The 12,211-nt window shown below is 39.3% G+C and overlaps 1 protein-coding gene across 1 annotated transcript in view; it reads right to left on the bottom strand.

Annotated features, from left to right (window-relative positions):
• Window positions 1–4,640: 4,640 nt before the first annotated feature.
• LOC144632482 (protein ecdysoneless homolog) overlaps window positions 4,641–12,211 on the bottom strand; it is a 42,861-nt gene continuing 35,290 nt past the window's right edge. The window contains exons 2-7 of the mRNA XM_078491152.1: window positions 11,820–11,935; window positions 11,295–11,383; window positions 10,101–10,168; window positions 9,254–9,349; window positions 6,631–6,740; window positions 4,641–5,369 (exon numbers count right to left, since the gene is read on the bottom strand). Of these exons, the coding sequence (XP_078347278.1) occupies window positions 5,145–5,369; window positions 6,631–6,740; window positions 9,254–9,349; window positions 10,101–10,168; window positions 11,295–11,383; window positions 11,820–11,935 (704 nt within the window). The 3' untranslated portion in view covers window positions 4,641–5,144. The remainder of the gene's footprint in view (window positions 5,370–6,630; window positions 6,741–9,253; window positions 9,350–10,100; window positions 10,169–11,294; window positions 11,384–11,819; window positions 11,936–12,211) is intronic.

Genomic DNA, 12,211 nt, shown 5'->3' with positions numbered 1-12,211 from the left:
ATAAAACTGCAATACCTTGTCAGTGTAGCCAAGCTCCATTTACGTTTTTATTGTTATCACTTTAGTGAAGTGCCCTTTCTCCCCTTTCAGTTCACCGCTGAAACTATCACTTCTCTCTACTAACAGTCAGGCATATAGTTAAATGTACCTTAATAATAATAGAACTTCTCAGAGAGTTTGGTGGTTAATCAAGACAGGGCAAGCATTATTTGCATATACCCTGCTTCCTTTTTTTAAATTTAGCATTGAGTTGAAAACAATATGTTTTCAAGAGTTTATTTTTATGGCCCTTTAATACAAGACAACCAAATTCTGGTCTGTAGTTTGGAGAAAAAAATGAGAATGAACACGCCGTCCTAAAGAACTGGCACTGACAAAAGAGAGCAAATCAAATCATCACCATGTATGTATGCAGTCTTGTTTGTATGCCAGTGGATCTTACTACTTTTTGGCCACTTTGCTTTTCATCACTTGACTGTTAGGGTTACATCAAGTGCTCAACCTATTATTATTACTAATATTATTATTATTATTTTTTTTTTATTATTATTATTATTATATTAACCCCCCTTGTCTTCAATGTCCTAAACTGTTTGACATAGGGAAATAGACTATTATTTGACAATTCAAAGGATTTTAACAAAAAGTCATCAGATGTTCTTTATTTTATTCCAAATCACTAAGTCAGCATTACTGAGTGATTTTTATCAAGATAATTCACTATATAATCAAATTATTTATTTACACTGGATGACTGATCATAAATTTCAAATAAAATACACCTTGTTTAATATACTGGGCTGCGAACCTCTCAAAACAAATCATCACTTTGGCTTGGAATGGCACGCTTTCTTTTACCTACAGAATTTTACATTTAATTGTCTCTCACCCATGGGCTGTTCACCTCAAAGTATTTAAAGAGCAAGGTTAATGCTGTTGCAACACCACTTTCGATCTCAAAATTGATTCAGCTTTCCTAGAAGGAGTTCTAGAAAGAGTAGTGAGAGAAAAATGAGTTAACATTCTCTAACTGGCACAGAGTAATGTAAAAAGAATGTAAATGTTGTTTACAGTGGTCATGCACTTGGCTTCAAGATAGCTAGTTTACAGGCATGCCACTCAAACAGAGGAAACAAATATTTTAAATGAACATAACATGGTTAAAAATCCCAACTGGCAGAAGGCAGACCAGTTGGCTATATACAGAGCGTGGCCGAGGATTTGAAATCTGTCTACCGAGAACAAATCCAGCTAGTGGCAGGGGCAGGTCTTGAACCATGGACCTCCGGATAACAGCACCAGCTCCCTAAACCATTCGGCCATGCTTGCCTCCTTAGTATGTGCCGTTTGAAAGATTCCTTCTACCATCAAGAACTGTAGCCTGTGTACAGCTGATGCTTTTGAGGGGAGGGGGAAGGCTGTACACAGGCTACAAGACATGCAGCATTCTACGCAGGTTCAGAGGGTGCTCTCCATTTACCCAAGCTTTTTGGAAATTTCAGTCAAAAGTCAATGAAAAGGTCTGTTTTGTTTTGGTCCGGCTAGAATATTTGGGACCACCTTCCACTATGGTTGGTTGGTTGGACCGAAGTTTACTGTCTTATTTTAACAACCTGGTACCTTGCCTTACATGACAGTTCAATGGATTCTCTCCTTGCATGGGCACTTGGGGAAGGGAGTGCAAAAATTAAATGAAAAGAGCCTTTGTACTCGGTGGGCCCCAGTTTAATCACAAAATGCTGTGGGAGTATTACCTTGGTTCTGTCTGGCTGGTCAGTCTGACTAAATGGATAGCCGCGACAATCACACCTTTCAACCTGTACTAAATACACTTGTCAATCGATGTCCTCCATGAATTCCATTAAGACGGAATCCACTGAGGAAGTGGATGTAATATTTATTAAAGTTGGACAAAAATCAAGTACCAGAATAATGTAAATCCTATTGGCCTTATTTCCTACCCTTAATAAAAGGTAAAGATGAAAGTAATTATCCGTGATAACACCAACAACAATTTCTTATCAGAGTCTGAGAAAATGAATTTCAAAGTAGGCACAAGGTATAGGCAAAATCTCACGTGCAGCCATTTTGGAAATGGTGCGTCTTATGCGAGTCAGTGGAAGTTTAGTGAAACTTCGAAGTTTGTTTTTAATGTTCTGTTGTTAGAAAAATTATCTTTTCGATAAGATACCTGAAGCAGTAAAAAAAAGTTTGCAATAAGGTGGAAATAATTCCTGGTACAACAATTTCTTATCAGGTCTGAGAAATTGGAGATTCAAAGTTCACAAGCTATGGGCAAGGGCTCACGGCTTTTAAGCTATTCATGGGAATTCGGTGGAACTTCGAAGTTAGTTCTGACTGGTTGGTGTTGTTAGAAAAGATTGCTTTCGATAAGATAGTTAAGCAGTAACACAAAACTTGCAATCAGGTGTAACTAGTTTTGATACATATTGTGCCCAATGACTGCTCAAGTCCTGGTGAATTTCCTCTAAAATCCTTCCCAAAGTTCAATTTCAATCAGATATTGGGCTCAGGTTGGATATCCCAACCTCAAGAATGCATTACCGTTCCCCTGTACAGTAACTCAGTTCCCCATTACAGTGCAAACCCCCCCCCCCCCCCCCCCACCCCCGCTTCCACCAAAGTATATCACCTATGTCCAGTTCACACCATTATGAAACATATGAAACAGGCATGTTTAATTTCACAAGGGGTTTAAAATAATATTTGGATATGTAGGGAATATACCTCTAAGGTTATGCGCAAATTTTTACTTTATTTAAGTAAAAAAAAAGATAATGAAATAGCATAATCTAAATGGCAAAAAGACAAAAGCTGCATAAGTTAATTAAAAAGACAACAATTAAAAGATTTTTCCTTATGCAAATAAACATCGATCTATTGTTTATAGCGAGTAAAATATCAATATTTCTAGAAGAGATAAAGCTTACCTCTTTATTTTATAAACCTCCATTCAAATACAGGACAGCAAAAAGTACAGCAAACCATAAAACGCGTAATGCAGGCATCTTCGCCAAAGCAGAACTCTCAATTTCCTTATCGTAGCTAAAACAATTGGGGCCGCTTGCGCTGAGAACGGAAAATTTCCTGGCTTCACAAAACTCCGTTCCAGATTTGAAAAGCTCTTTGATATTCATTCCCTTGAGTTTTGCCTCACCGCAGGCGGCGAACCATTTGTCACAGAAAGCCTCGCACACGGTCAATCTCTCGTCTTCGTAGAATAAGTTCTGGTCTGGTGCACAAACGTAACACATGAGGAAATTCGTGTAGCGTAAACATTTCTCGCTCGCTCCTAGCGGTGGAAGAACTTGTGGGAATATTAGGTCCAGTTCACTTTGGAGACAGCAGGCGTTTTCTTTATACCATGTACAGTTCTTGAGGCCTGGTTGAGGCGCCGGAGCTCGGTTCTTGAAATACGGGCAGTAATTTTCGGTCGTGGTTGTCTTCGCTACCTCGCCGCCATTAACGATTGTTACAACACAAAGCACGAGGAACACATACATTCTTGAAAATTTTTCCATGCTTATGAACGCGATGAATATTTGTGCGAAGGTCACATCCAAGGCTAATTTTATGAAATACGATACTTCTTACTGTAAAGTATAAATTTATGGTTTTTTTTTCTTAATATTTAACCCGGTCGGTAAAAGTAAACAGATGAAAGATATGTAAAGTAAACAATGCTAATTAAATAGACTAGGAAAAGGTGTCCCGACAAAAGGAAATCGGCATAACAAAAGATCCTTCTGAAGAAAATATATAAAAGGGATGAAAATTAGCATGACAGCTTCGTGGGAAGTTCGAAGAAGAAAGAAATTCAGAATTCACAGGATCCAGGACAGGATACAAGATTGCGACACCCAGGGGTGTACTCGGGATGGGTGTATTCGGGACGGGGAAGGTCGAAGGATATTTTTGGGTTTGAAATTTTCGATTCCGGGACTTTTCTTGGTAGAAAAATTTGGCAAGAATTTCTTTTTGGGTAGCTTGATTTAAGTAGGGATCTTTTGGGTTATAAAAACAATCTCAAGATTGGTGGTAGTGCCTTGGCCGCATAGTTCTGTGAATAAAGTACGAACACTGAACATGTTTCTAATGTTTTTCTTTGTGTTATATCTTCAGGTCATTCCCCCTTTCATGGGTCAGAAAATTCGGCATGGGGTTGATTTTTGGTCCAGGGATTTTTTGGGTTTGTTGAAAGCCCTAGGAATTTTTTTGGGTCTTGATTTTTGCCCCCATTCGATCATCCCCGTCACTTGAAATCCCGTGTACTCCCCCCCCCCCCCCCCCCCCACTGGGATGCGACATTTGGAAAGGAAAAAGGAGGGTGTATTCAGTAATTTAAAAAAAAAAAAATAATTACTTTATAAAAATAAAACACAATTTTTTTTATCTTAAAGCCCAAATTGGGTACCTTGAAGGGCATGCAAAGAATAAAGTTTATGATCATGATGAACTTCTAAAACGAGCATCAAAGAATAAAACTAAAATATCACGTGGATGGGTAGCCAGCGATCAAGCCAATATTTTTTACGCCCTCTTATTTTCTATTTACATGCGTCGCGCGAATGTCTCGCGAATGTGCTCTCAATTTGTTGAATTTGACCGTGGGGCGATCGCAAGTACAACATTCACTTTTTTGAATGTATCTCACTTTTATTCGCATTTCTAAGTTAATTTCATACAAAAAGCTTTCTTGCAACTACCATTTTCCACTATCAGTCCAGGTCAGTCCAGCCCTGGCAAAAGTATACCTGAGTGTCAAACGTAGCAGCTAGTGACGCAACTCAATGAACAACTACGAAGAACTTTCCGCGTAATTTCAGTGTAGTCCGTAAGAACAATGTTATCTTTGTCTTTATCTGAAGAAATTGTATCAGGGCCAAAAAAAAAAACGATCACTGGTTAAAGATAGAGGCAATTGCAGGCACATCGTATCTTCCAGAATGTGTTTCTTTTAAAAAAGTCCCCTGTGCTCTTCGAGTCTGGCCTCGAGCACCGAACCTGGCTACATAGCTCTACGATTTATCATCGCCTTCGCACTTTGTTTTGAGTCGATCCCTTCAGCAGATATAGCAAACCAAGAACAGAATTTTGGTGAACAGCGATTCCTTGTCTTTTAGCTAAGTAGAATCGGTTAAGTCTGTGTTAGGCGGAAGCCATACTCCCATTGAATTAAGGATATTCGACGCAGGTCCTGCTAGTCCTTGTTGAGTGGAAAAGGATTCCAAGATGTTTTTCACGAGATTGAAGTCCACATCCACAGGTGTGTCCTCTGCAGAATCTTCTTGAGATTCACTTGTCAAATTTGGTTGGGTTTGGTGAGTTCCTTGAGGGACGGATGCCCTCTAAAATACATCAAAAAAGAGAGTATAAGTAACTGGGCTAACTACAGCAAGGAAAATGTTTTGAATAGTCTGTAACTAAAATTTTGACACAGTACAAAGCCTGGTTCAAGATCCAATCCACGGTATCGACATCTAAGAGGGAGAAACAGACTTGGGGAAAATGTGGTGTAGGAACGATAAAAAAAAATAAAAACTATAGCTTTTGAAGTGAAAATAATCGTCAATGTCTTGAGGCAACTTACAGCAAGGCGCCCAAAAGTGTGACCACTTTTAATTTATTCACATTCTTTCGTGCAGATTTAATCTAATCAAAAGCCGTAGATAGCTTGCAGTTGACTTCTGATTGGATTAAATCTGCACGAAAGAATGTGAATTAATTAAAAGTGGTCACACTTTTCGGCGCCTTGCTGTAAGTAGTTGTAAAAAAAGTCTGAGAATATGGAAAATTAAACGGGATTCAAACCCACGCCCTTTGCAATACTGGTGCGTGGGTCAACCAACTAATCTCTATAAGTCGCTGGGGGTAGGGCAGTGATAAATACTCTTCTTTTTCTTCCTTTCATTGTCAAGCACTTTGATTTAAGCGAGCTAGTGATAGAGCGGTTTTCACTTGAGTGTCGAAAGTAAATTGCGTTTGCTTTGGTTTTGCATTACTACGCTTAGTGATTGGCTTAAAAATCTCGCGCCACTTTCTCAGCCAATCAGAACTAAAACAAAAACCAATCGTGACTCGCTCGCGCACGTTTTCCCGCGCTTCGCACGAGCTACATGTATTTGATTCAAGTTTTGATTGGTTCACTGGATTGTCTGTGTCCTATTGGCCAGAGTAATTACTTTGGTTTTGGTTTTACGACACTCAATTGAAAACTGCTCTAACACGATGGCGCTTTTTATCCAATCCAGTAAAGATATATTAGCCATGGCGAAGATCGTTTGTTTAATTTTTATGCTGATTTACTGAGCGCGTTTTGATTGACTTTCTTAAAATAATCCTATGTGAAGACGTTGCCAACTCAGCCAATCACGTGCAAAACCAAAGGCAATCAACAGCTGGCGTGCACAACTTTTCCCGCGCTTTCCACCGGCTACTTGTTCAGATCATGCGTCGAGTTCTGATTGGTTTATTGCAAAATTTCCCGCCGTTGTTTCTGGCTGTGTTGTTGGTGTTTCACACGAGTCCACAAGAAAGATGGGCGTTACCTTACATCATTGTAGTAACTTGTTTATATACAAGCTAAAGAAGTTACAAAAAAACATTTACCTTTTCAAAACTTTCTCCTATAGACGTCCGTGCTAATTCGTCGTCCATTTGATCCATGTACGACTTCATTTCTTTGTCGTCTTCGCTTGACAAAGCACTTGCTTGAACTCCTAACAAAACGTAAAAGTCAGCTTCAAGGTAAAGCAAGGCGGCTTAACCACTCGAAAACAAACGTTACTAAGACATGGTTGCCACAGACATCAGTTTTCAAAATTCCCTGACTTTTCCCTGACAAAAATAAAATTTTCGTGACCAAATAAATGCGAAATGTCAGATATAGTAGCGGCCTCCAGCGTCCGCTTCCAACCAAAAAAAACATCGCTGAGATCATATTGTCCTGAAATGTTTTCCCAGCCATAAAGGTGGCCCGCGGGTATTTATGAGGCTGACAGTTCCCTTTTTTAAGCGCGTTTTAAAACGGGAAAACGTGAAGCGATTGCTTAGATTTTTGAGAATCTGAAAAAATAATGCTTAAATTATATGGAATGATAAATTTTATGGCGATCAAACGCGATTTGTTAAAGTTATGAGCGATTTTTGGAAGCCTTCGTTTTTAATAAAATGCCACGGTGAATTTTTCTGTAATTACCCCCAAACGCTGCCAAACAGTTGAAGTTTACTCACAACAACTTACAGGAAAATCCACTCCGTAGATTTCCTGAACGAGCGACATCTTTATTTTGCCTTTAAAAACTGTTGTGTTATGCGTCTGACTTGACCGTCGCATAATAAATTTACTGAAAACCATCCATCTTTATTGACTGCTAACATTTGATGTATATACACGATCTTTTTAACTTTTACACAAAGATTAGGTGACATCAGACTCAAAACTGGCTGGTACTGGGTTAGTATAAGTATCAAATTTATGCGACGGTCAAGTCAGACGCATACACAACAGTTTTTAAAGGCAAAATAAAGATGTCGCTCGTTCAGGAAATCTACGGAGTGGATTTTCCTGTAAGTTGTTGTGAGTAAACTTCAACTGTTTGGCAGCGTTTGGGGGTAATTACAGAAAAATTCACCGTGGCATTTTCAAAATAATCGCATTTTATAAAAAAACGAAGGCTTCCAAAAATCGCTCAAACTTTAATAAATCGCGTTTGATGGCCATAAAATTTATCATTTTATATAATTTAAGCTTTATTTTTTCAGATTCTCAAAAATCTAAGCAATCGCTTCACGTTTTCCCGTTTTAAAACGCGCTTAAAAAAGGGAACTGTCAGCCTCATAAATACCCGCGGGCCACCTTAATTGTATGAAATCAGTGGTGTTATATTCCAATTTTCCCTGACTTTTCTTTAAAATGTCAATTTTCCCTGACTCAAAATAAAATTCCCTGACTTTCCCTAGCCTTGACAAATTTTATTTGTCCCTGGCCATTTCCTGACCTGTGGCAACCTTGTAAGCTGGTAAGATCCAGGAAAATAGATAAAAGGGGAAAGGAACAACGAACCAAACTATCACAATTGTTGCAATGTACAGCAAGAGCCCAGTTTTGTTATCAGCTCTTTCACTGTTCAAAATTCAGGAATAAACAGCAGTAACAATCTCTGCATGATCTGGTGAGGCCCTGTTAGGGGGGATAAGTTATCCCTTATCCCAATAATTCTGATAATTATTCCTTATCCCTACAATTACCAAAGGTCTTATCCCTATTAATCTGATTTTCATTATCCCAAGAATTGAGTTGTTACACTTTATCCCTATAATTATTTAAGCATTTATCCCTTATCCCTAAGACAATTTTGCGAGTTATCCCTTATCTCTAAAACCCCTAACAGGGCCTCTCTGGTTGTTCCCTTACAGGAAAATACAGCAGGCCCGTACAGACTGAGCAAGTGAGCTACTACTTCAATATAATCAATTAAATATTAGCCCTTGGTTGTTCAGAGATGGACCGCGCTGTTCACCAGTCAAACCACTATCCAGTGGATAACTATGAACAAAAGTACTGGATAGCGATTAATCCGGTGGAAAGTGTTATCCATCCTTGTTCAAGTCGCTTACCAGTGGAACATACTTTAACCAATCAGAGTAAACGTGCTGTCTTTCAACCAAATCAACTGTGACTTGGCTTACAAGCATTTTCCCGCGCCTTGCGCCGGTTGCACGTTTTTCCTTCGAGTTTCGATTGGTTCATTGCAATGTCTGTGTTTGTCGTGATTGGCCAGATATAATTACGTTGGTATTGGTTTGGCAGTCATAAGTAGAGTGAAACCTCGATTTAACGAACCTCTTTATAAAGAAGTCGTCGGTATAATGAATAATATTCTTTGTCCCAGTCTTTGTGAAATATATGGAAAAGAACCTCGATATAACGAAACCTCGTTATAGCGAACATATTTTGCCGGTCTCTTGGCCCTTCGCTATATCGAGGTTCCACTGTAATACTGCTGCACTTTAATTGTAAGTCATTCGGGCTTTGCTTTTAGGTTGCTTTCAAATTTTCCCTTAACTTCTCTTCTTTTGTATTTCAATACAACAAATACCAGCACAGGTCATTAGAATAAAGGAACTGATAATCTCAAGTACGGTCTTGATCAGCACCAAATTCCTCCAAAGCAAACCATAGAAAATGTATAATAATCAGTTAGGAGAATTTGATGCCCATGATTATAACCTTGTTCAGTTTCTTCCTCTTCTTCGGAGGATGTCTCCATATCTTCATCGTCACTATCAGACTCACTGTCATCGTCATGCGAGCGGACGCCTTGTCCTGCGGGGTGAAAGTTTGAAGTGCTTTTATAGCAAAATTGTTTAAACAGTGGAATGCCGAATTCTCGAACCTGAAATTGGTTCGAGAAATCGGGAAAAAATTGTAATAGAGCAGTTTTCAATTGAGTGTCGTAAAACCAAAACCAAAGTAATTACTCTGGCTAATCACAAAGGACACAGACAATCCAGTGAACCAATCAAAACTCGAAGCAAATACATGTAGCTGGCACCAAGCGCGGGAAAACGTGCACGAGCGAGTCACGATTGGTTTTGGTTTTAGTTCTGATTGGCTGAGAAAGTGGCGGGAGATTTTTAAACCAATCACTAAGCGCAGTAATGCAAAACCAAAGCAAACGCAATTTACTTTCGACACTCAAGTGAAAACCGCTCTATTTGACTGAATAAAGCAAATCCAAGGGAAACGGCTATCGGGAGCTTCGAGAAATCGGGATTACCCGAGAACACAACACAATGACCGCGCCTATCACACGAACCCGGACCTATCTTTCTGCAGTCCAATGTGATAAAAACATACGGCCTCTGCGTCTGCCCAATGTTATAGAACTAGCTTTCGGGAATTGGGAAAAACGGAATGAATAAACCACATGTAGTAAAGTAAATACGGTCCTTCGTTGTAGCCTTACGCCCGCTGTAGATGTGCAACCATGATTTGCAACCATGACCATTTTAACGACTTGTAGCAAAGGCAGTAGTTTTGCTGTGATTTAACCTTACCTAGTGATTTGCCTTACCTAGCAGGCTTCCCACTGTGTCCATAAAGGAGTCGGCGTCAAATTGAATATCTTCATCTTCACGATCTCTGAAAACAAAGGCGGATAATAAAGTGACAAACATATCCAGAAACTGTGTACAGTTTAACCTCTCCATACGGACACCTCTATATAAAGATGGTTTACTTGGTCCCAGCGAAAACAGAATTCATATTATCTTTACCTCTATAATACGAAGAACACACAGCTCTGCCCCTAGGGTGTCCGTATTGAACAGGTTTGACTGTATACAAAAGGGTTGGAACATTATCTGTCTTCTATTTTGAGCATAATTTGAAAACGATCAAAAACACGCCAGGTAAGAGGGTAGGTCTTCACGAAAATGGTAATCCACAGCTGTCGGCACTTGTCACTGGTTTCTGTATCATAAAGCGACTATGGCCATTGCTACCCCCCCCCCCCCCCCCCTGGATGGGATGCTAGTCCATCACAGGTAATCCTCCAGCCTTGTTGTCAGGTTTCCCTAACACGTTACCAGCATGCATTCATACTCCTGGGCCCGGTTGTTCAAAGCACGATTAAGCTAATCCAGGATTAGCGTGAAATTTGACTTCAATTTTATAACATTTCGTTGAGGTTTTCTGTTAACATTTTCTGTCCCCAGCTTTGATGTGGACCAATCTCAAACTTAACAAAACATTAGCTATGGAAACCTTTTAAAACAAGAGAAATTAAAATCTTGATCATTTTTTAATCCTGGGTTAGCGTTAATCGTCTTTCGAACAACCCGGCCCTGAGTGGAGCAAGGCACTGCAAGAGTAAAGTGTCTTGTCTAAAAACACAACACAGTGGCCCCGGCCAGTGTTTGAACCCGGACCGCTCGATTAGGCGACTATAACGCTCTCATCATCATGCCACCGCGTTTCACGCGTCTCCTAATTTTTGGCTTCAAAGAAGAGGATTTCATAAATTTTAGACAAATATTTGCATTTTGTAGCGGCACTTTTGGCAGGAACTGCGCATACGCAATTTGTTGACCACTACAAGCCCAGTGACATACTTCATTAAATGAATTAATGAACATCAGCGAAAGAACAAGGCGTTTAGTAGTTTTTATTTTTTATTGTAAATAGTTACTGAAAAGCCCCGCGGGGAGCTGACTATTAAAGTTTTTATCTTATCTTAACAGGTAAAAAAATAAAACAAACCCTTTACCCTGGGAATTCTGCTCCCTCGTAACTGGACACTCTGTCCACAAATGATTTTAAACTCTGAGTCACTGAATTCAGGTCTACTGATGTGTCCTGAAATGAAGAAGAAGTAGGCTTAAGAAAATAAAATGACAGTCACTTAAACGTTAACAAGATTTCTCAATTAGATGCGCACTGCGAGGTGATCTCTAGTCATTGTGTTATGTTCACACAAGAAAACACTGAAAAAGAAAGGGAGGGTCCCCAATACTAGTACTAATCAGAGATTAGGGGAGTGCGTTCGACCTAAAGGTAAAATAGACCCCAGGTAGGCAGGCAGTGGCAAAAAAACGATATGGTCGGCGTACTAGTAGTATGCGTTATACCAAAGTCAGTTACTATGCTTATACCTCACTAATATTATACTATCTTTACAACCAGACCGATGAGAATATAACCCGGTATATAACTGACAAGAAGAAGCTGAGCGGAATTCTACGGTGTAACGTCAACTTTCACAAAAAGAGAAAATGTTAAGTTAAGTACTTACACTACTTTTTGCCGTATTTTCACTCGTGAGTTCGCCAGTTTCCCTTGAGTTCGGATCGCTGTACTTTGATAACATGTTCTCTAAATCCTGGTCGGTCAAGTTCAACCAGCTATCATCTGTACGTAAAAGAAAGACAACAATTAACAAATTTAATATAATAATTAGAATTTAAATGAAGAGTCATCTTATCTCCCATGGTCACCTTTACAACAGGCCCTTAATAGTGGAGGAATAGAACGAGCATGTTTAATGAAGGAAGCAGTCAAAACTTTAACGATACTTTAAACGCCACTGCGAACACTCTGTTAAACTTTCCAGGAAAAATGCTCAACAAACAAGTAGTATGGGTGTGCTTATGGATTCTATTACCAATGCATAATATCATTTGATTT

Source organism: Oculina patagonica, chromosome 12, assembly GCF_052425735.1.
Source record: "Oculina patagonica isolate OP01 chromosome 12, crgOcupat, whole genome shotgun sequence".
Classification (NCBI taxonomy): domain Eukaryota; kingdom Metazoa; phylum Cnidaria; class Anthozoa; order Scleractinia; family Oculinidae; genus Oculina; species Oculina patagonica.
Note: the sequence above shows the minus strand (reverse complement) of the source record. Positions and strands in the feature narration are given on the sequence as shown.